Source organism: Cucurbita pepo, chromosome LG14, assembly GCF_002806865.2.
Source record: "Cucurbita pepo subsp. pepo cultivar mu-cu-16 chromosome LG14, ASM280686v2, whole genome shotgun sequence".
Classification (NCBI taxonomy): Eukaryota; Viridiplantae; Streptophyta; class Magnoliopsida; order Cucurbitales; family Cucurbitaceae; genus Cucurbita; species Cucurbita pepo.
Window position 1 is genome coordinate 580,775 of NC_036651.1, and position 23,564 is coordinate 604,338.

Sequence of the window (23,564 nt, forward strand, 5' to 3'; positions counted from 1 at the left end):
CTGACCCGACTTGACCCGACCCGTTAACAATATTTTAATAAATATTTCTAAAAAGTTCTAAAATTATAAGAAATATTTAAATTAATAAATAAGAATTTAATCTTGAAATAAGTTGAAATTTATTATTAATAATAAATACTAAATTCATTAAATGAAATTTAATTTTATATATGAAAAATAGTTTAATTTTTTTAAAAAAATATTAAAGAAGCGGCAAGATAAACAGGTAAGAAACAACACCTAACTCAATGAAACTAACTCTCTTTTTAGGTCCCAGTGGCAACTAACGTAAATATTGTCCTTATCCAATGTCAAATCATTATCCAATCCATGCGTAATAAATCCCCCAGTCGAAGCCCACATTGAACCATCTCATTCGCCGAACACAGTCGTAGTTCAAATCCTCCCTCCAAACACCTTCCACTTCCAACCACTGATTCGAATGCACCGTCGCTAATCTCCGGCGACGCCTCAAGATGAATCTGGCCGCCGTCGAAGCTCCATTACTAGTTCTCTTACTTCTTGCTGCAGCGCTGCGGTGGCCGCTCGCCGGAGCGCGGCTCCTAGTGGAGATGACGGTGGTCCAAAACGCCTCTTCCATCGGCGCCTGTAAGTGAAAAAGATTCGTCTCCTTTTCTTTCCGTCTCTAATTTGGCATTTGATCGGATTTTGTTTTTGTATTTGGATTAGTCTGTTTAGACGGAAGCTTGCCGGCGTATCACCTGGACAGAGGATTCGGCGCCGGCGCGGGAAACTGGCTTCTACAGTTCGAGGTGAATAATTTCTCCGCTCTTTACTCTAATTTTATTGTTTATTCCTCTTCTTGAGAATTATAATTAATTCGGCCTGGTCCAATGAGTACACGACACGTTTGACCCCTATCTGGCATAATCATTAACCCCTCCCAGAGAATCGAAATTCGAAATTCAAATCGACGTTTTAATTGATAATATAATGTTTGATTAAGTTTAATTAATTCACAACTGACATAAGATAAATATATATTTTGTCTTGTGGTAATACTCTTTTAGTTTGTTTAATTGACTTCTTACCTTATTTTAATATCAATAAATTATTATTATTTTGTGGATTATAAGTATACCGGTTTATTATGCCAATTTTATACAAGCGATTATAAGTTTTACAGAAATTGTGTCTGTTCTCTGAGACCAGTACGACATCGTTTATGAGATTTGTGTGCACAGTGTTCTATGTCGTGTTGGGACTATTGTCGGTATTCCCATATGTTGCATATTTAAATCCCATGTTTGGTGGGTCTAATTTTATTGCTATTTAACCCCCAAATTAGATTGAATTTACATGGAATTGTTGACTAAATATGGTGTTATTGAGAGAGGAATGAGTAATGTTGACGAAAGTTAGAATTGAATGATAGGGTGGTGGGTGGTGCAACGATGTAAAGTCTTGTTTGGAGAGAGCGAATAGCCGAAGAGGATCAACGCGTTTGATGAACAAATGGGAAGACTTCTCTGGCATCCTCTCCAACAACGCCTCCCTTAACCCAGGTATAATTTCTTTTAATCATGCCTCTGAGGACATTTTGGATAATTTAGAAAAGAAACAGGGTAGATTTGAAAATTTTGGTGGGGTAAGGAGGGGAAAGTGAAATTCATGACCAGAACATGTCCCACGTTCTGGTAAATTAGGGGGGCGGTCTGTGTCTTGTCTGCAGGCTTCACGTGAATGAATTATTTGTGGCAAAGCTGACAGCTATTCCATTATACGACCTAAACTAGAGTTGTTGCCTCAAAAGTCCAACTTAGGTTCCACCCTTCATATTAAGTTTCCATTATGTTTCTATAAAGATTCGACATCGACACAAAACAACACAAACTACAAGTTGGTCTGTAAAAAAGTCCATATAATATAAGAAAAAAAAAACAATAAAATGTTAATTCAAGTATCTATTGATACTGACATTGACATTTTATCGATATTTTTATGAACATGATGAGATATCAACGTTTTAAACATTGGGTTTGCGCGACAGCTTTCAAATTGTTCTTTAATTAAAGAAGCATGATCCTTATTAATCCTTTTGTGATCTTGGTGGTCTCTTTGGAGCAGATTTTTATAATTGGAACCGTGTGAAACTCAGGTACTGTGATGGAGCCTCGTTTGGAGGAAATGCCTTGTTTGACGATGGGGTAATTTTCTGTCTTTTTTTTTTATTATTTTATATTTAAATGCAAAAATAAATATAAATTAGCGAAAAAATATCTAGCTAATTTTCTTTTCCAATAATTTTGGCGATTTATAGCTGATTTTAGATTGAATCAAGTGAATGACTAGGAACCAATAATAAAGGTTGAATTTTTGAAAATTTAGGGTTTAAATTGAAATTTTGATATTCCCGGAAACCATATCTGTCTAATCTCAGCCGCTTTCAAAAACACAGACATCGCTGCTTTATTTCAAAGGGCAAAAGATATGGGAATCCATCATTCTTGAGCTTCTACCAAAAGGGTTGGGGACAGCAAGGAAGGTACGAATATATATATAAATTAATAGTGCTACTATTTCATGTCTTGATTTGACCTCTAAATTATCATTTGGTTTCCTGTGTGGTGTGATTAATTGCATCAGATTCCTTCCCAACAAGGAAAAGTAATTTTCCAAATGCTAGAGAATTGAAGCTTGACTGTTTTGTTGGCGTTTCTGCAGGCTCTGCTCTCTGGTTGCTCTGCTGGAGGTCTAGCAACTTTTCTGCATTGTGAGAATTTCTCCAAGTATTTGCCAAGGAATGCCAGTGTCAAATGCTTGAGTGATGCTGGATTTTTTCTTGACTTGTGAGTTCTTTTCTTTTTCCTTAAACCATTTTGAAAGTTCATGTAAATTTCCCATGAAAACAAAAGGGATTAGCGATATTTCTTGTGGAATTACCTGTTTGGTTTCTCCATTTTCACAGAAGGGATATAGGTTTAAATCACACCATGAGGAACTTCTATAGGGATCTTGTGGCTCTGCAGGTACATTTCCCATCAATATCAACACAATTCAATGCTCTTATATACATATTGTATGAGTATTATTATTAGTATTAGTTTAGCTTTTGGAAAAATTAAATATGAAAAGAGATGAAAGTAGTGTTGTGTGTGTGTTCTGAACATAAAATAATGTGGTGCAAGGTGTGGATGACAGGGGATGCAGCAAAATCTGAATGAAGACTGCACAGCCGCCTCGTACTTTCCAGAATTGGTACTTGTTCTTTATTTTACCCACCACAATCTGGATATCACTTTATTTTGTTCTAACTCTTCTGAACTTGATAATCTGCAGTGTATATTCCCTCAATATTCCTTGAAGTACATAACAACACCATTTTTCGTTCTGAATTCAGCCTACGATGTTTTCCAAGTAAGGAAAAAAGTGCTTGTAAAAGTCATTTCAAATAAGTTCGTAAGGATCATATCTAATTTGAAGTGATTTGAATCAATCAGTTCCATCACGGATTGGTGCCACCATCTGCTGATTTACGTGGGCATTGGAACCACTGCAAACTCAACCCAGCAGAATGTAGTGAACAACAGATTCAGGTACTGCAAGGTACTCACCACATTCCCCATTTTCCCTATTTTAATTACCACAAACAAATTTAGTTTTCAAGTTCAGTTTACAAGCTTATTAATTGGTTTGATTTTCTTAAATTTAAATCTTTAGGTCTAAGAATCAGTATGCTTTCTGCATTAAGATTATTCTATGAATATTCAAGCAGAGGAGGAATGTTCATAAATTCATGCTTTGCTCACTGCCAAAGTGAGTCACAAGACACATGGTTTGGAGAGGACTCCCCAACAATAGATGACAAGGTATTCCCTTCGTAATCACAATATACTTAGAATATCTCCGAACATTTGATTTTGTGTCTAATAAGTCTCTAACTTTAAAAAGTATCATTCACGTCGGTACGAATACAATATAAAATCAACGAATCTGGGGTTATATTTTGCAGACAATAGCAGAAGCAGTTGGAGATTGGTACTTTAGCAGGAGGAACACAAAGGAGATTGACTGTGCTTATCCATGCGACTCAACTTGCCATAATATTATACCATGAACAACTCTGCTATCATTATTTTTCTCATTCGTATTCATTTTTATATATATATTGTTCATGCTAATTTCTTCACAGGGAAGGAGACGCACAGAAGCTACCAATACACGTACACACACGAATTTATAGCACACAATATTATTTCAAAAGAAAATTGATTTTTTTTGTTCTTGGAGTTACATGTAGCATCATTCAAATTCAAATTATACATTTGGTTGTTATGTCATATTCCATTTGTTTGTATTTTGTTTTCTGCATTCCTGTGTGTAGTACCATCGAAATTTCATATCGACTGGACAATGGGTAGGTCTTAAATTTATAAATAAAAGAAAAAATGATAAACATCTCGATTGGAGTAAACCCTTTTCGGAGAAATTAGAAGAAATATTAGGAGGATCCATTTCGGTTCAAATTTGAATGAAGTCTTTACGGCATTCCTTCTTAATCTTAATCTTAGTTCAATATTTGTATGAGTGAAATCGATATATGTGTAGGCCTAATTGATTTATTAGCATCCAATATGCAAATTATTACTTAATTACTAATTTTACAAAGTTTGGAAAGAGAATTAGTTATCAAATTTGCCTAAAACTCCAACCACACATAAAACATGAGCGCTCAAAGAGTAACAGATATAAGGTAGCTAGTGGGACAAAACAAGCCCACTTGCCTATCTCTTCTTCTATAAATAACCTATTAAGACGGTGCTAATTAAAATATATATTCTCCACGAGCATTTTTTTTATATAATCTTACGACATTTTTTTCCATTTTTTAGGGTGAACCTTACTGTTGGTGGAGAGTTCCAAAGGGATCGCATTGATCCAATGATTATCTCGCTCACGATGTTGGAGTCGATTCCCGATCGTTTATTGGATCGTGCGATCCCTTAGGAACCATCCATCAATAGCTCTAATACTCGTGTTGCTAATCTGATGAATTCCGCAGGTATGACAAACTAGTTCTTGTTTTTATATAAATATGTTCTTGGTATTGGGCTGGCTGGGCCGAGGCCAGTGTTACAAGGGGGTGCTGGGCTGCGCTGGCTTGAATGGGCCGGAAATAATATTTATGTATAAAATAAAATTTATGCATTCCCCTCCGATTCGAACCCATGACACGGATGATCTTTGATTTAATTTAACACGCCAATTAGTTCTAATTTAGTAACATCCTTATCTCTTGGTGTTGAACTAAGAGTCTCATACTTGTTTACTATTTTTTTCTTTTCAATTTTCATTCTCAATAAATTAAAAAAAAAAAATCACAATTATACTAATAATCACATTAATATTAAAGTACTAAAGTATTTGGCATCATAATTAAGTTAGTTAGGTTAGTAGATTAATTAGAAGGAAAGATTAGGCAAATTTTGAATTAACGGTGTAAAAGTCTCCCAATATTTGAAAATCAGACATGTTAAAAGAAGTGTTTCCTAAAAAAAGAAGGAAAAAAAACACGTTGAGGATGAGGTGGCAATGCAATTACTTTTAATAACTATAAAAAGCTAATAAATTCCCCAACGAATGGGAAGAAATTAAATTTTAATTAAAAGTCCAAATTGGAAGTTTCAAATGTCGCCCATGGCAGCCTCATTTTAATGGGTTTCCCCGTAATCAGTGGAGATGATTTTTTTTTTTTTGTCAGATTAAATTTAAAGTTTTAAAATTTAAATTTATGTTAGTATGGTTAGATGAACACAACCCACAGTAGTATTATATTTTCCACATTGAGCATAAACTCTCGGAGCTGATACCAATAGTATTATAATTATGGGTCGAATATTATTGTTTTTATTAAGATATTTTTGAAAATTGGACATTGGTAGAAAAGTTTGGTGAGATACACAGTACTTTTAATTGACTAAGTAGAAAAAGTTAAGAAAATTTGTTATTGAATTTGGCCTTCAAACCAAAGTGTTTGGTCCTTTATTACTTTCCTAACAAAGCCAACAAAATTTTGTTTCATTTAATTTAGTTTTCCAATTAGTACATCTTCCTTTTGATTTTTCTCTCACAATTATTCATTCAAACTTTCATAACACCTTTCATTTCATGCAAACTTTACAAAATTAAATTTTATAAATTTCTTATAACTTGTCGTTCATTATTTGCCTAACTTTATATGCTTTTAAAATGAAGTTGAGTTGATGAGTCGTGCATGAAGCATGCTTAAAACTCTAACTCCGATTACGTGCTACAATTATTTTTGTTATTTCCATTTAATTTGTTTGGAGAAGGAAGAAATTTCTTGAATAATTCTTATAATATAATAACTTTTCGTTACCTATGTCTTAATTATTGTTTTAGTTAAGAAATGTATATAAAAACCCGTTAAAATAATTGTATCTTAATTACTAATTATAATATAAAAAGTAAAATATGAAGAAATATAGTATAATTATCGGTAACGAGTTCATCGAATCAAGATAATTAAAAAAAAATCAAATTTGATTAATAATTGAAATATTTATATATATTTATTTTATTTTTGTTTTAAGATCTCTGAGCTCAAGCTAGCTAGATAAATAAGATAGCGAAATTCAGTTCAATAATGTTATATTGGAGAGAGGGTAAAGCTAACCACTTTAATATAAGAATGGAACTCATATATAAAACGAATTTCTCGTGTTTCTCGTGAATCTGTTCAACCTGAGACAGCAATAGGAGTCAATGATCGAGACCTGAAAGACTTCCCGTCCCCACCCAAAAAAAGAAAAAAAAAATTGGCGCCATTAATGGTGGCGTCATTGAGGTTAGTTAAGGTAGCAACATTGTGGATGGCTGTGGCCATGAAAGCCTCCTTTTTGACCATTTTCATGGTTTCCCACATCCATTGATTACTATATGGTTTGAACATTAATTCCGTTCATTAATTAACCAAATTTAATACAACAAAATTGGAGAGAACAGTCCAAGTTCAAGTAGTTGTATGTCGTCTTTTTGGAAAATTAAATTAAATTATTTTCTTTTCTTGTTTTTAATTTCCCAAATCTCATCTATAAAAACCCCCCATTGTTCTTGAATCCCCCAAGCACTCTGCCCCATAAGAACTCCATTGATGCTCTTTTCAAGCTTTCCCAACATGGATTCTTCAAAATTGAGCTTCACCCACCTTCCAATCCTTGCCCTTCTCATCGCTCTCCCCTTCCAAACATCACTAGGAAGCAGCAGCAGCAGCAGCAGCAGCATGATAAAGTGCGAGGCTTTGGAGAAAAGCAGGTGCGCATTTGCAGTGTCGTGGTCGGGAAAGCGGTGTGTGCTTGAAAAGACAGTGAAGCGCAGTGGAGAAGAAGCATTCACGTGTCGGACGTCGGAGATCGAGGCCGACCAATTACAGAACATCGTTGAAACAGAGCAGTGCATCGAAGGCTGTGGCCTCGACAGGAACACCCTCGGTATCTCCTCTGACTCCCTTCTCGACACGCGCTTCACTCGCGACCTCTGTTCCTCTCGCTGCTACAATCATTGCTCCAATGTTGTGGACCTCTTCTTCAACCTCGCCGCCGGTGAAGGTGACTCGTAATTTCCGTTTTAACAAGGACTTTGTGAATGGTAGTTTGACATTTTGCGTGTTTATTGGGCAGGCGTTTTTCTTCCGAAGCTTTGTGAAGCTGAAGGAGGAAATGTGAGAAGAGGAATGTCGGAGATTAGAAGCTCTGGGATTGTGGCGGCGGGACCCGTTCAGCCAGTGTCTCTGTCAACTGCGCCAGGGCCAGTTCAGGGCATGTCTCTGTCAGCCGTGAATGGAGCTTGATCGGAGGAAGGAGAAAGAAATAAAGAATGAAACAGGATCGTATTAGATAGTTTTTAGGCAGAATTAATATAAAATTACTGGTTTCTCCTTTTTACTGTTGTAATGGAATTCAGATAGTAATAAAAATTTAAACTTTCATTTCAATGATCAATATAAGAATTTTAACCCACCAATCACCCATTTATTTGGAGTTCTTTAATATAATTAATTTTAAAGATTAAAATCTTAATATTGTGTCTGGTATTTCAGACTAAAGAAAGAACTGTCTCTAATCTTCACTCCAAATTAGTTGTAATTGTTGATAGATATTATCTTTTATAAGTTTTCTGTTCAAATGTTTGTTCTCTGTCAACATTGTTCAAGGGCTTTCCTTTAAGATTTTAAAACGTTAAGATCTTAATAGTTGTAATTGCTAATTAATATTGGACTAATATTGAAACTTTAATTAAGATTTTCTCTTCAAAGTTTTAAAATGTGTCTGAAAATTATAAATTTCTACGTTTTTTTTACCACTAGTGATATCACAATGGTATAAAAACATATTTTAACATAAAAATAACAATGGGTTTTATCTACACTAACAATAAAAGTAATTTTAATTTTTTTTTTCTTAGGTTAAATATATTTTTAAAAGGTTTAAAGTTGATATTTTAGACAAGACTCTAACTAGCAAAACAAAGGGTAAATATGTAATTTTAATTTTTTTTTTTTTTTTTTTATGACAGAATTAAAAGTAATATTAAAACTTTTGAAGTTTGCATTCACATAAACCTCGCCGCCACTCCGTTCGTTGAAAAACCTCATCGGGATTTGGCCGGAGCCTTCACGTTCCGATCGTGAAGGACCCTTTTTCAGGTGAAGATGGTGAGCCAAAGGCAAAGACTTGCCCGGAAAAAGTACAGAGAAGAACACCCGGAACTGTTTCCGGAAGCAGAGCCAACGCCACCTAAAGACCCCGACAAGAAGAAGAAGAAGAAGAGTAAATTCAAGCGCAAAAAGGCAGAATCGAACTCAACCAGAGACCCAAATAAACCCCACAAGAAGGGTTTTAAGAAACACCCTCTTAGAGTGCCTGGGATGAAACCTGGAGAAAGCTGCTTCATCTGCAAAGCCAAAGACCACATTGCTAAGCTTTGCCCCGAAAAGGCTCAATGGGAGAAGAACAAGGTTTGTTTTTACGTTAATCCCTTCGTGTTTCTGGTGTTCCACTGTTCACCGAGTTTATGGAAATCTTGCTCATAGAATAGGGTTCTCTTTCCAAAGCTATCACTGTAATGAATGTGGTGTTCGTGACATTGGTTAGGATTGGATTTTCCTCTCCTATTTGATGCATACTTCTTAGCTTAGTTATGCCAATGCTAAGGCTTCTTCCATCAACTATTGTCACTTTGTAATGATAATCTTGTGGGAAAGTGGAAGGTTTGGAATCAATGAATTTCTTAAGACAAACATGGGGATATGCCTTCAAAGTAGTATGGATGAACATCCAGTCCTGCCTTTATGCCTTTTACTAGCATTTAAGGTTGTTTCTGTTCATAACTCAAGATAATTGTGATTTCAACTCCACGTTGATTTACTTAAACAATTTCCATAAGTTAAGAAAAACTATGATTCTTTTAGGTATATAAGCTTGCTTTTGCATATCATTACTGGACATTAATGCCAAGTTCTTGCNAACAATTTCCATAAGTTAAGAAAAACTATGATTCTTTTAGGTATATTAGCTTGCTTTTGCATATCATTACTGGACATTAATGCAAAGTACTTGTNAACTCCACGTTGATTTACTTAAACAATTTCCATAAGTTAAGAAAAACTATGATTCTTTTAGGTATATAAGCTTGCTTTTGCATATCATTACTGGACATTAATGCCAAGTTCTTGCGATAGTGTCATGCTGAAGGGAGTCTTATGTCCTGTCATTTGGCATTCTCAGATATGCTTGCTTTGCCGGAGACGAGGGCACAGCCTCAAAAATTGCCCAGACAAAAATGAAAGGACTGTGGATAAGAAGTTATGCTATAACTGTGGTGAAACAGGACATTCATTGGCTAATTGTCCACAGCCTCTTCAAGATGGTAACTTTTATTACAATTCAAACTCATATTCACTGGAGTTCTTATGGGGTTTTCNCAGACAAAAATGAAAGGACTGTGGATAAGAAGTTATGCTATAATTGTGGTGAAATAGGGCATTCATTGGCTAATTGTCCACAGCCTCTTCAAGATGGTAATTTTTATTACAATTCAAACTCATATTCACTGGAGTTCTTATGGGGTTTTCTTCTAAACTATATGTCTCGTTATCTTGGAACTGTAGGAGGAACTAAATTCGCCAGTTGTTTTATTTGTAACGAAAGTGGACACTTAAGCAAAAACTGTCCGAAGAACACTCATGGGATCTACCCTAAGGTATTTGCTGTAATGAATTCTAGGTTGTCCCTCGGTTTCCTCGTATCATACAATTTTAAGGATGCCCTCCTATGATGTTCTGCAGGGAGGTTGTTGTAAAACTTGTGGGGAAGTCACACATTTAGCTAAGGATTGTCCAAACAAAGCCACCCAATTTTCTGGTGGGGCTTATGATGGTAACAGATGTAAGTTTCCAGATTTGTTTCTATTTTTTCATTTTTTGTGTGTTAGACATAGAAACCATTTTGAATCATCTCCATTTTGACTGAGATACGAGGGTTAGACATAGAAACCATGACCTTTGATCATATTATTTCATCCACTCAAGGTCAAGCCTGCATGGATGAGTATCAAATAACAGTGATATGATGATCTGCATTCATTTTCTAGGATTTTGTAGGACAACCATGTTGATCAAAGTAAATGATTTTGAATCTTCCAAAGTTCTTCGTTAGTTCTTGTTTGTGTATCGAGTACCTTTCTGGGAATTTCATGAACACACAAAAAAGAGATGTTTCGATCAAAACTGCCACTGTGGAAAGCTGTTCCTTTCAGGATTGACAAACATCTTGTAAAACGATCTATTATAATATCTTCATAGAAACATAATGTTATGAGTTAATCATTCCTTCATTTTTCTCGTCTCAGCATCTGGATATGTGGAAATGCGTAGACGACCAGAGACGAGGCGTGTGAGCGGGGATGATCTCGAGGATGATTTCAACATGGATGAAGATCATTTGCAGATGAAAGATGCAAAAGTGGAAAAGAAAAAGGGTCCCAAAGTTGTGAAGTTCATGGATTGAATTGAATGATAGCATAGATAGCTGTATGAGAAACAGTGGGTAGTTTTGGAACATCACCCATTATTTACAACATTAATTGGTCAAATTTGAAGTAAATATGAGAGACATTTGTGTCTAAAATTGATGTAGTTTGGTAAAATTAAGGAGGTTTGTTATGTTGTGGAGCTTTGTTTAAGGAAGAGACGTGGATGAGGACATAATCAGCCATAGAAAACAATTGTGAGCCAAAGATTTGTCCCTCAAATTACTCCTCTTTACTCTCATCTCTCTCTCCCACAAAATAAGGATCTCTCCCTCTTACCTTTTCTCTTCTCTTCTCTCTTTTCTTATCCTCCCTTCTCCCTACGCCCATCTCTCTCCCCCTTTCCTACACTTCCACACGCAAAAATGGTAATTCCATCTCTCTCTCTCTCTCTCTCTCTCTCTCTCACTTACACGCATCTTTCATGCCTAAGTGTTGTTTTTTCTAATCTTCTTTTGTTACTTGTTCTTAGTTTCTTGCACGTTCATCCCCATTCTTATAATCAATCACGTTAAATTACAATGACTGTCACGTTGTTTCATGTCATAGTCACGTGTAATGTNCTTTCAGGATTGACAAACATCTTGTAAAACGATCTATTATAATATCTTCATAGAAACATAATGTTATGAGTTAATCATTCCTTCATTTTTCTCGTCTCAGCATCTGGATATGTGGAAATGCGTAGACGACCAGAGACGAGGCGTGTGAGCGGGGATGATCTCNTCCTCAAAAAACTTATGATGATTTCCTTGCTGCCATTCCTTCTAATGAGTGTCGCTATGCTGTCTTTGACTTTGATTTCACCACTGATGAGAACTGCCAGAAAAGCAAGATTTTCTTCATAGCTTGGTAACATCCAATTTCTCCTCCATCTAATATTTATATTCCATCTCGTAATCCTTTACTTTTAAAAGCTGCAATCTAATGTTATCCTTTATCTTCGTAAGTGTTTAAAAACTACCTTTNTCGAGGATGATTTCAACATGGATGAAGATCATTTGCAGATGAAAGATGCAAAAGTGGAAAAGAAAAAGGGTCCCAAAGTTGTGAAGTTCATGGATTGAATTGAATGATAGCATAGATAGCTGTATGAGAAACAGTGGGTAGTTTTGGAACATCACCCATTATTTACAACATTAATTGGTCAAATTTGAAGTAAATATGAGAGACATTTGTGTCTAAAATTGATGTAGTTTGGTAAAATTAAGGAGGTTTGTTATGTTGTGGAGCTTTGTTTAAGGAAGAGACGTGGATGAGGACATAATCAGCCATAGAAAACAATTGTGAGCCAAAGATTTGTCCCTCAAATTACTCCTCTTTACTCTCATCTCTCTCTCCCACAAAATAAGGATCTCTCCCTCTTACCTTTTCTCTTCTCTTCTCTCTTTTCTTATCCTCCCTTCTCCCTACGCCCATCTCTCTCCCCCTTTCCTACACTTCCACACGCAAAAATGGTAATTCCATCTCTCTCTCTCTCTCTCTCTCTCTCTCTCACTTACACGCATCTTTCATGCCTAAGTGTTGTTTTTTCTAATCTTCTTTTGTTACTTGTTCTTAGTTTCTTGCACGTTCATCCCCATTCTTATAATCAATCACGTTAAATTACAATGACTGTCACGTTGTTTCATGTCATAGTCACGTGTAATGTTATAGGTTTGATAAAAGTTTGAATCTTTGATGGATATGAAATTTGTGTTTTTGTTGGCAATCTTAAAATATAATTGGGTTGATGAAATTAATTAATATAATAAAAAAATGAAATATAGAATGGATTGATGTGTGGTTGTTATGGATTAGGCGAACGCTGCATCTGGAATGGCTGTGAGTGATGAGTGTAAGCTCAAATTTTTGGAATTGAAAACGAAGAGGAACTATCGATTCATTGTGTTCAAGATTGAGAATCAAGAAGTTGTTGTGGATAAGCTCGGGAGTCCTCAAAAAACTTATGATGATTTCCTTGCTGCCATTCCTTCTAATGAGTGTCGCTATGCTGTCTTTGACTTTGATTTCACCACTGATGAGAACTGCCAGAAAAGCAAGATTTTCTTCATAGCTTGGTAACATCCAATTTCTCCTCCATCTAATATTTATATTCCATCTCGTAATCCTTTACTTTTAAAAGCTGCAATCTAATGTTATCCTTTATCTTCGTAAGTGTTTAAAAACTACCTTTAAAATTGAAGTTTTTTAATTATACTTTTAGAAAATGTTTCTAAAATTCAACCAAACACTATAAAAAGAAAATTATGATATTGGTAGCAATCCAATCAAACATTATCCAAAACATCATGACTTGATTGCCTTTTGAGGTTATAAGGAGACAGAATTTCAACTTTTCCATCATATTCTGTTACATAAATCAAACCTTAAAACTTGAAGACATACATATGAACTGAGGTTGTCTGTTTGTCTTTGTTTTGAAGGTCCCCCGACACATCGATAGTGAGAAATAAGATGGTTTATGCGAGCTCCAAGGACAGATTCAAGAGGGAATTGGATGGAATTCAGGTGGAACTGCAAGCCACTGATCCCAGCGAAATGAGCTTCGACATTATCAAAGCTCGAGCCTTTTAAGCTCACTTTTCCTCCATTTTTGAGTCTGCGGACAATTAACGTTGTGAACATTACTCTTTCACTTTCTTTTCCTTCATGCTTTGCCTTTTTCTTCATGGGGTTTCACTCATCTCCAAAGCTCTATTGATGATCTGCTGTAATTCTCTACAGATATATATATATATATAAAGTTCATTCTTTCACTCACTGTTTTAAGAAAAGGATTGAACTTGACGAAGAAAACAAGTAAAAGAAGAACACCCAGATGAGTTTTTGTATGATTTGATCACCATTCATTAGGCTTTCTCTATTCAAATTCTTAGAGAATGAAAATGGCATGTAATGAATACCTGCTTTGAGTAAGGAGGGTGTCTTTGTGTCTATGGCTGCCTACTTTGAGCATCCCAGAAAGTGTTCTCCCATTCCTCTACTTGTTTGATTGAATCCTCTTTTCTTCTAAGAACAAGATGAAGCGATGCAGGATCATATGGGGGTGGCATCGCGCACGGCTTCGAATCTGCAGGGCTCTTCACCAATGATTCCATCATGAATTTCTTGGTGAGCCCTTCAGCTGGACAAGCCATGGCCTCCGAACAAAGCTCGATCGCATTGCTTGGTATCGTCGGTTTGAAAGTAAGGAGTTTAGAATATTCACTTAGAAGATGAAACATGTAGTCATAGACATAGTCCATCTTCAGCTCCTCTTGGATGAAACTGCTAGCTGCTTTACCAATGGTCTTTGCCTGAGCAACCATCGACATAAATACACAATCTTATACCCGAAACTCGATAAGTAACTCGACATAGGAACTAGCTTGGCCTATGGTAGAATTACCTTTTGCTTATGGCTGTTGCCCCAATCAACTGCAAACTTTATAGACTTGCACTTGTCATCATCCTTGACAGGCCAATAGTGATGCAATGGCATCAAACCTCTGGTGAAGAAGTCGTAGTAATGGGGCTTTACGATTAAGGCGACGGAATCGCAAGCAAGAATATACTTTTCACTAACAGACCAAGCAGATCCTTCTATATAGATTTTATACCTGCAAATGAGTTTAAATCAGAGGAAAACAGAGCTTTTTTTTTTTCCTAGAAAACAGAGCTTTTCTCTTTAAAATCCGGATCCTTCAAATTGTACCTATGAAGACATTGGTTTGCAAGATCTGATTCCTTGTATCCCTGCTGGGATTCTTTCATCCAATCCTGAAAATTGTTTTTTGAAGCATAATACGATGAGCTGAGGTTGACCCACGAGTGATGAAGTGGCTTTATATTGAAGAACATTCAAATGAAAACTGATACCTGAGCAAAGACACGAGCATTCCAGTCTTGTTGGTCGGAGACATTGCATTTGAGAAGATCTTTTCGGGTTTCGGCGACCTCCGGATTTCCCTTCCAGTATGCATAAGCTTCTCTGTTCTTCCATGGCGTTCTTTTGTTCCCTTCTTTTAGATCCTTCAACAATACCTCCCATGGCTTTATATTGATCTCTGACCTACAAAAAGTATACCAAATGTATTTAATCATCACAGCACTAAAAGCTTCAAAGGAAAAGATGGAGTGGACTGACCATCCCCAGAAGGACCAGTCAGGAAACACAACGTCCAGCGTGGCATCATTCCCACAATAACGAAACAGAGGAGGTGGGGCCGGCCCATTAGGGTCACTAAAGTTGGTGGTCAAAATGACAGGCCAGTCAACGCAATCAAACATCATCTCCAAATCAGGCACTTTTCCAGGGTACCTCCGCAACAACTGTAGGATGCCCCACAGTGTAAAAGTATCTCTGGTTTGAAACGACTTTTCATAAGTCTCCACGTAAGCCGTCCCATTCACAATCACCAGCCGGAAATTGGCCGTCTGTTTCGCAGCCTCCAGCGAGGCCCTCGTGATTCCGGTCTGGGCCCATGGCCTCAGGTCCTCGTGGATCCAACGGAAATATTCCGGACACGTGGATGACGGTGGAAGGTTCGGATCTTCCTCCACAGTCCAAATGGTCGGGTAGGTGGCAGGGCAGGCTCCGCTTGTGACGTTATTGAAGGACGTGCAGTCGAGTGGGAAATCGACTTGTCGTTGTCGGTGTGGTCTTTTTGGAATTTCGGAAGAACTGTCGGGGTAAGAATGGAATTTCGCACTACCTTTTATTATGTTCCCAGATAAATTCCACGCTGTCCACTGAAATAAAATAAAATCCAACCAAGTTTAATTAAATTATTTTGCCCATGAATGCAACGACACCCCATTTCTCGGAAATTAGACAAAGAAAAACATTTTTTTCTTTGTTAAATTATAAATACTTTTATATTTTATAAAAGGAGAATAAACATAAATATATTTATGTATTAATCTACATATATAGCTGGCTTCGAAAGTCTACGGCGATTTCAAAAAAGGAGAAAAAAAAAAAAAAACCAAAAACAAAACTGAGGCCCACAAAGGACGTGGCAACATCTAAATAAGGAGGAGGAACACGCGTCGGAAAGTGGCCTGCCTTTCTTGTCGGGGAAAATGTAGAACCGACAGTTCGGCCAATCCGTCGGCGGGGAAATTTTCAGTGAGCGACACCAGAAAAGGACATATCGATTGTTTAAGCACATTCTTATTGAACGGAGAAAGAATGAAATTGGTGGGAGTTAATGAATGAAAGAATGAAAGAAGAAACTTACAGGGGAATAAAGGATGAGGGTGGAGAGGAAGGCGCCGGCGACGAGGAAAATGAGAGAAAATGCAGCCGGAGACTTGAGAAATGGCTTGAATAGACGATGATCTGAAAAAGAAAAATTGGGAGAGTTCCAAGGCGCAAGCCTCTGCCGGAAACTGGAGTCCCTCATTTTGAAACTTGGTAAATGTTCACTCAGGCCCAAATTCTGGCTTTCAGACCCACCGGAGCTGGCGTCCGGCGAGGTCAGGGATCTAGATAGAGAATGGTTGAGAGAATGAAGTTTTTGTTGTTGTTTTTATAGTGGGAAATTTTGGAGGGATTAAAGATAAGGGATGGTTGAAAAAACAGGGTTGAAGTCGTTAAGGACAGATGGTGAGAGAGAGAGATGGAGAGCCCAACGATTGAAGAAATAAAATACAGATTTAAAATAGTATGGAAATCTCTCCCCATACAAATCTAATAAAAAGAGAAAGTTCAAATAGCTCAAATATGAAAATATTGCTAACTATAGACTTCGACTATTACAGTTGGACACCGAGCCACTGCCCGTGAGGACACCGACGTCGAAAAGAGGATGGATTATGAGATCTCATATCGACTGGAGAGGAAAACGAGTGTCAGCGAGGACGAAGAACAAAGCAATTTTATAAGGGTGTGGTAACTTCTTCCTAGGAGACAATTTTAAAGACATTGAGGAAAAATTTGAAAGAAAAAGCTTAAATAAGACAATATCAGTTAATGGTGGACTTGGACTATTACAAGACATGTCTACGTAACAACTCTAAAATGCATACTAACATGTCTTTATTTTCACGTTAATTCTCGTCAAGCTACTCTTTTTGGTTCGACGATAATTAACATGACTTCTCTCAAACCAGAGACCAAACTAAACAGCAAAAAGGGGGGGAGTTTTGGGAACCTGATTCAGCAGCAGCAGCATTAAAAAATGACGGCAGTTCTGCTCACAACCATATTACTAAGCTAACTTCATCTTCAACAGTCTCAAAGAATCAATGTAAAAGAAGCATAAGGACTGGACAAACTGGCACTTGAATTTCTCATTTGCTTATTAACTAATAATCTTCAATTACAAAAGTTCTTCCTAATGATCTAGCATCTCCTATATCCCCTGAATTTCGTCACTAAATGGGCGTATTGCCCCTTCTCCACCATGCGCGTTATAACTTTATGAGCCTCAGAAAGCTTTCCAGCATTTCGCAAATAGCTTACAAGGGTACTATATACAACAAAATTTGGTCTGCAACCACGGGTTTCCATTTCAGCCAGCATCGAGTAAGCCTCATCGAACTTACCCGCCATACAAAAACCCCGAATCATGGAGTTGTACGTCAATACATTAGGGAGCTGACCCTTCATGACCATCTCATCAAAAAGCTCCTTAGCTTTCTCATGCTCCCCAGCCACTGTGTAGGTTGTGATCATCACAGTGTAGCAAGCAACATCAGGAATGCACCCCTTGTTTCCCAGTTCATCAAAGAAATATTTGCAAGCATCCAAATTTCCAGCCCGACTAAGTCCATCGATAAGCGTCGTGAAATGAAGAATGCTCGGATCAAAACCCACTTCCCTCATGTGGTTCAAAAGATTTAGAGCTGCAAGAGGTTTGTCTCCCTTGCCAAGAACAAAAAGAAGAATGTTATAAGTATGATAATCAGGAGAAAACCCATTTCTAGCCATTTCATCAAGCAATCTGTGAAACTGATCCAATTTCCCCAATTTGCACCTTGCATACAACACCACATTATATGTAAGAATGTCTGAGCTGTGACCATCAAGCAGCATTTGCTGATACACCCACTCAATCAACTTGTACTGTTTTATCACAAGTAGTCCATGAAGAATCGCATTATAAGAGTGTTTAAACGGCCTAAAATTGAATGTTTTTGATTTGATAAACCTCTCAACAACTTTCCTAGCCAAGCCTGCATCACCACAANTAAACGGCCTAAAATTGAATGTTTTTGATTTGATAAACCTCTCGACAACTTTCCTAGCCAAGCCTGCATCACCACAGGTACATATCAATATCATAAAAGTCCTTGCAGTCACAGGGTACCCTTTCTCAGTCATCTCATCAAGTAACCTCCACATAGCCTTGAACTCCTCACATTCAGCAAATATTTTCATGACCATATGATACGAGCTCGCAGTGTGTCGATAATTCTCGACCTTACTGGACCACACGAAGAACTTGTACCCCAATTTTGCACATTGAGTTTTGTTTAGAACATTTATNATATGATACGAGCTCGCAGTGTGTCGATAATTCTCGACCTTACCGGACCACACGAAGAACTTGTACCCCGATTTTGCACATTGAGTTTTGTTTAGAACATTTACNCCAAATTTCCAGCCCGACTAAGTCCATCGATAAGCGTCGTGAAATGAAGAATGCTCGGATCAAAACCCACTTCCCTCATGTGGTTCAAAAGATTTAGAGCTGCAAGAGGTTTGTCTCCCTTGCCAAGAACAAAAAGAAGAATGTTATAAGTATGATAATCAGGAGAAAACCCATTTCTAGCCATTTCATCAAGCAATCTGTGAAACTGATCCAATTTCCCCAATTTGCACCTTGCATACAACACCACATTATATGTAAGAATGTCTGAGCTGTGACCATCAAGCAGCATTTGCTGATACACCCACTCAATCAACTTGTACTGTTTTATCACAAGTAGTCCATGAAGAATCGCATTATAAGAGTGTTTAAACGGCCTAAAATTGAATGTTTTTGATTTGATAAACCTCTCGACAACTTTCCTAGCCAAGCCTGCATCACCACAGGTACATATCAATATCATAAAAGTCCTTGCAGTCACAGGGTACCCTTTCTCAGTCATCTCATCAAGTAACCTCCACATAGCCTTGAACTCCTCACATTCAGCAAATATTTTCATGACCATATGATACGAGCTCGCAGTGTGTCGATAATTCTCGACCTTACTGGACCACACGAAGAACTTGTACCCCAATTTTGCACATTGAGTTTTGTTTAGAACATTTATACTTCTCAAAATCCCCTTCAGAACTTCCCTAACAAGAACCCCTGAGACCTGTAGTTGCAGTTCATCCAAAGCCAATAATGTGTCAAATCCAGGACCGTCCTGTTTGAGAATCTCAATAACTTTTTCAGCACCAATTTTCGCACCCTCTAGAAAACCCCTTCTCATTGACAGATCATCCCCTCTACGACTCCCAATCTCACAGGAATCCGAATTTTCATCAGTAAAGTAACCAAACTCCGATCCCTCCAACCTCTTCTTATTGGGTTCCACAACAAACTCAAATCGATCATCACCACCAAAGCTCCGATTACAGATTGTTCGACGCACAATAAAAGAAGTCGAAAACAATCTGCAGACTATCCGCGAACTCACAAGCGATAAGGAGTTCATGATTGATACCCATTATCGCTAAAGACTCACAATACTTGAGGAAAACAAGTAATCGAATAACAGAGCAAAAACGACCAAGTGGAAAAGCGCCGAAGCATTTGTTTTCCACAGTTGGGAGGCATCCATTAACATGAACACCCCCAATCTTCCAATAGGTTACGAATCCAACAGAAAAGTCTCATTTGAAAGATAATCTAATCTGCCTCTTGAATGTCAGTGTAACATTAAAAAAATNAAAGTCTCATTTGAAAGATAATCTAATCTGCCTCTTGAATGTCGGTGTAACATTAAAAAAAATTGAAGTTCGATTAAAGACTTATCTGAGATTTTGCGATTTTGTAGAGATCTTCGAAGTTGAGGCTTCAAAACAAGATCGAATTTCTTTCTTCAGATAGAGTGGAGGAGAGAGTGAAACAGGAGAAGAGTTGCTAGGGCAACATGACCTGAAACACAAAGCAACTCTCGAGAGCCGTCGATTGTCGTTTCTCCACCCAGATCGCCTCACTTCCCACCGTTCGACATGTCGTACATAAATTTATTTATAAAAATATTTGAATAAATGTAAAACAAAATGGAAGGTTATCTTTATCTTACTAACATAATATATATACTAAAAAAAAAATATTCGAATTAAACTAAAAAGAAAGATAATTATTAGCGTCTTATATATAAATGTAAATATACAAAGGAAAAAACCCTTAAAATATTAAAACAATTTCATATTGGCATGGTTTAATGTTAAATAATGTAGATTATGCTAAGCATGCTAAATATATAAATAACGGAATAATATTATAAAATAATTTTAATTGAGCTTCTATTTATTTTCTTAATTTCCTTATAAATAGATAGCAAATTCATAGTTTATTTATTACAACGAACATTCTAATCGTGATTATGAGTGACGTTGCATTTTAGAAGACCTCTCCTCAGGTAAGTCACTGCTACATTTCCCTTCCAATAAGCATATGGTTCTCTCTTCAACTACTCGAGCGTCTTGTTACCTTCTTTGACATCTTCATACGTACCCATGACTTTATGTTGATTTCAGGCCTACTAATAAATTAATATTAATTCAATTAGTTTTAACCTATCTAAACTTACCAACCACATAAGGACCCATCAGGAAACCCAACGTCCCACGTGGCATCATCTCCGCTGTAGCGAAACAACGGAGGAGGAGGTGGCTTGTCGGGCCCACTGAAATCCTTTTGATAGATCTCTGGCCGGTCATTACAGCTAAGCATGAGATCAAGATCGGGCAATTTTCCTGGGTACTCCTGTAACAACTGTACAATTCCCCACAGCGTAACATTGTCTCCACGTAGGCCTTTCCCCCACGACCACAAGCCTAAAATGGGCCTTCTTTTGGGCCTCCTCCAACATGGACTTTGTTATTCCCGTTCCAGCCCACGGTCGTAAGTCCTCGTGGATCCAACGGAAGTACTCTGGACACGTGGCATGCAGCGAACGATTCGGACATTATAGTCGTTGAAAAACATGGGATTTTAATCTCTATATTGTACCATTTCCAACATTTGAATGATTTAATTTATGAAGTAGTCCGTTGACTTAAAAAATTCAATTTAGTGGTTAAATGGCTATTATCTAATAATGCTATTACATCATATTACTATAAAATAATTTTGATGAAATGTCCTATAAATCTTAAATAATTACTTTAAACTTTAGTACAAATTTGTAACTTAATTTGTTGAAAATGTATTTTTATTTTAGGTAATTACTTAAAATCTTGTTATGGTCCAGGAACATCCGGCCTCCAATTCTAATACAGTAGGTTATTGAATTGCGAGGATATTTCTAAATAGTGACCGCCCCATTCGTGTATAAATTTCAAAAACATTATGCATATAACAACAATAAAAATTTTGGTTTAAATTCTTTGCTTCATTATTTAATTTAATGTGTGGCACGGTTAGAAAGCCTGTAGCTCAACTCCGTTTCGCCATTTTTTCCGTTTCCGTTTCGATCTCTATCGCTGCTTTTCTCATAATCTCTTCACGTCTTCTTCGTCATGTCGTAAGTTTTTCTTATTAATATCATTATTTATTATTAAAATACCATGATTTTTATACGATGTGTCGGTTGATTTTATTAGCCGACGCCCAATGGGAGGGATGCGGAATTACATATTTACCCTCACCGGAGTGAAGTTCAATTGCCATCTGTAAATTGTACGGCATTTTCATGGACCGAGAAGTGCCGTACGAGGAGTTCTGTAATTGTGAATGAAGAAGGAGATCGAGACCGTCAAAACTTCGACACGTGTCCGGAATACTTCCGTTGGATTCACGAGGATCTAAGGCCGTGGACGCGAACGGGGATCACGAGGGAGATGGTGGAGAGCGGGCGGCCAAAGGCGGGTTTCCGGCTGGTGATAATCGACGGTAGGGCTTACGTGGAGAAATTTATGGATGCGTATCAAAGTAGGGATAAGTTTACGCTGTGGGGGATCCTACAGTTGTTACGGTTGTACCCTGGTAAAATTCCCGATTTAGACCTCATGTTCAATTGCGAGGACCGGCCCAACATTTTCATTGGTGACTATATTGGGCCCGGGCCCAATTCGACGGCCCCACCTCCTTTGTTCCGATACTGCGGAGATGATGACACGTTGGACATAGTTTTTCCTGATTGGTCCTTCTGGGGATGGTAAATATCAATAAATAAATATTTAAATTTTATAGCTGATGTGGATTTATATATTTTAAATTATAGGCCTGAGATAAATATAAAGCCATGGGTACCCCTGATGGAAGATCTAAAACAAGGCAACAAAAGGACAAAATGGTCAAATAGAGAAGCTTATGCTTATTGGAAGGGGAATATTAAAGTTTCTATGGTTCGATACAAACTTCTGGAATGCAATCTCTCTCGTGAGCACGATTGGAAGGCTCGTGTGTTCATGCAGGTTTCTACGTTCCAATATCAACGGTTTCATTATTATACCTTAATTTTGATGAATAATAATGGATTTGTAGGATTGGGATAAAGAACAGGAACAACGATTCAAAAACTCCAATCTAGCTGACCAATGTATTCATAGGTAAATTTTGACACTTGTTTTTTTTTTTTTTTTTTACCGATGTTTTATGGGTATAAAATGATATGAAAGTTGCTTTGTAGGTATAAAATATACGTGGAGGGGGTTGGTTGGTCGGTAAGTCTTAAATACATTCTTGCTTGTGATTCAGTGACATTGATGGTAAAGCCGTATTACTATGATTTCTTCACTAGAAGTTTAGTGCCAATGCATCACTATTGGCCAATCAAAGATGACGGTGACATGTGCAACTCTATCAAGTTTGCCGTCGATTGGGGCAATACCCACCAACAAAAGGTATAGATGCTTAAATCTCTAGAGAGATCGTAACAATGTAGCTGACAATTTTACACTTTTGAATTTATAAAAAAAATAGTGTATCTAAATTAACCAAAAACTCGTTTTGTCTATAAAAACTTACGATCTTCGTGACTTGTTAGGCACGGGCAATTGGGAAGGCAGCGAGCAAGTTTATCGAGGAGCAGCTAAGGATGGAGAAGGTGTATGACTACATGTTTCACAGTCTAAATGAATACTCCAAACTCTTAGCCTTCAAGCCAACCATCCCACCAAATGCTACTGAACTCTGCTTGGAGGAATTGGCTTGCCCTGCCCAAAACTTAGCCACCAAGTTTATGATCGATACTCTCGTAAAACGTCCTTCCTTTTCAAGCCCTTGCTCTTTGCTTCCGCCCTTTAGCCCAACCGATCTCGACAATATTCGAATCAGAAAAGAGACTCCAATCAAACAAGTCGAAACGTGGGAGAAAAATATGTCCTATAAATGAGATTA

At 37.2% G+C, this 23,564-nt stretch overlaps 6 protein-coding genes across 10 annotated transcripts; 4 read left to right on the top strand and 2 right to left on the bottom strand.

The window, feature by feature from the left end:
* Positions 1–364: 364 nt before the first annotated feature.
* Positions 365–4,318, top strand: LOC111809810 (pectin acetylesterase 9). Its single transcript, XM_023696240.1, has 12 exons — positions 365–609; positions 691–773; positions 1,397–1,526; positions 2,089–2,168; positions 2,420–2,506; positions 2,686–2,810; positions 2,930–2,990; positions 3,163–3,219; positions 3,301–3,378; positions 3,462–3,567; positions 3,682–3,830; positions 3,974–4,318. The coding sequence occupies exons 1-12, from the start codon at positions 477–479 to the stop codon at positions 4,076–4,078; spliced, it is 1,194 nt and encodes a 397-aa protein (XP_023552008.1). The 5' UTR covers positions 365–476; the 3' UTR covers positions 4,079–4,318.
* A 2,808-nt stretch (positions 4,319–7,126) lies between these two features.
* On the top strand, positions 7,127–7,973 carry LOC111810680. Its single transcript, XM_023697425.1, has 2 exons — positions 7,127–7,589; positions 7,662–7,973. Exons 1-2 carry the CDS (start codon positions 7,136–7,138, stop codon positions 7,829–7,831), a joined length of 624 nt encoding a protein of 207 aa, XP_023553193.1. The 5' UTR covers positions 7,127–7,135; the 3' UTR covers positions 7,832–7,973.
* Positions 7,974–8,608: 635 nt separating this feature from the next.
* Positions 8,609–13,829, top strand: LOC111810346. Its single transcript, XM_023697058.1, has 8 exons — positions 8,609–8,998; positions 9,768–9,909; positions 10,151–10,242; positions 10,328–10,427; positions 10,891–11,045; positions 12,423–12,527; positions 12,871–13,130; positions 13,497–13,829. Exons 1-8 carry the CDS (start codon positions 8,693–8,695, stop codon positions 13,645–13,647), a joined length of 1,311 nt encoding a protein of 436 aa, XP_023552826.1. The 5' UTR covers positions 8,609–8,692; the 3' UTR covers positions 13,648–13,829.
* On the bottom strand, positions 13,326–17,292 carry LOC111809984 (protein O-glucosyltransferase 1-like). Of its 2 annotated transcripts, none has more exons than XM_023696497.1 (7): positions 17,211–17,292; positions 15,200–15,804; positions 14,932–15,124; positions 14,768–14,832; positions 14,462–14,672; positions 13,977–14,369; positions 13,326–13,791 (listed from the first exon to the last, which is right to left on the bottom strand). In XM_023696497.1, exons 1-6 carry the CDS (start codon positions 17,229–17,231, stop codon positions 14,007–14,009), a joined length of 1,458 nt encoding a protein of 485 aa, XP_023552265.1. In that variant the 5' UTR covers positions 17,232–17,292; the 3' UTR covers positions 13,326–13,791; positions 13,977–14,006. The 2 variants fall into 2 exon arrangements, with proteins under 2 accessions (XP_023552265.1, XP_023552264.1); XM_023696496.1 differs by lacking the exon at positions 17,211–17,292 and adding an exon at positions 16,296–16,718.
* Positions 17,293–17,325: 33 nt separating this feature from the next.
* Positions 17,326–19,935, bottom strand: LOC111809985 (pentatricopeptide repeat-containing protein At1g55630-like). 4 transcript variants are annotated; one of them, XM_023696501.1, is made up of 4 exons: positions 19,318–19,935; positions 18,587–18,652; positions 18,258–18,481; positions 17,326–18,179 (listed from the first exon to the last, which is right to left on the bottom strand). In XM_023696501.1, exons 1-4 carry the CDS (start codon positions 19,705–19,707, stop codon positions 17,402–17,404), a joined length of 1,458 nt encoding a protein of 485 aa, XP_023552269.1. In that variant the 5' UTR covers positions 19,708–19,935; the 3' UTR covers positions 17,326–17,401. The 4 variants fall into 4 exon arrangements, with proteins under 4 accessions (XP_023552269.1, XP_023552267.1, XP_023552266.1 ...); XM_023696499.1 differs by lacking the exons at positions 18,258–18,481; positions 18,587–18,652 and having other exon boundaries at positions 17,326–18,234; positions 19,083–19,935; XM_023696498.1 differs by lacking the exons at positions 18,258–18,481; positions 18,587–18,652 and having other exon boundaries at positions 17,326–18,209; positions 19,058–19,935.
* Positions 19,936–22,048: 2,113 nt separating this feature from the next.
* LOC111810347 (O-glucosyltransferase rumi homolog) lies at positions 22,049–23,559 on the top strand. Its single transcript, XM_023697059.1, has 5 exons — positions 22,049–22,380; positions 22,447–22,639; positions 22,710–22,774; positions 22,855–23,068; positions 23,212–23,559. Exons 1-5 carry the CDS (start codon positions 22,064–22,066, stop codon positions 23,557–23,559), a joined length of 1,137 nt encoding a protein of 378 aa, XP_023552827.1. The 5' UTR covers positions 22,049–22,063.
* The last annotated feature ends 5 nt before the right edge of the window (positions 23,560–23,564 follow it).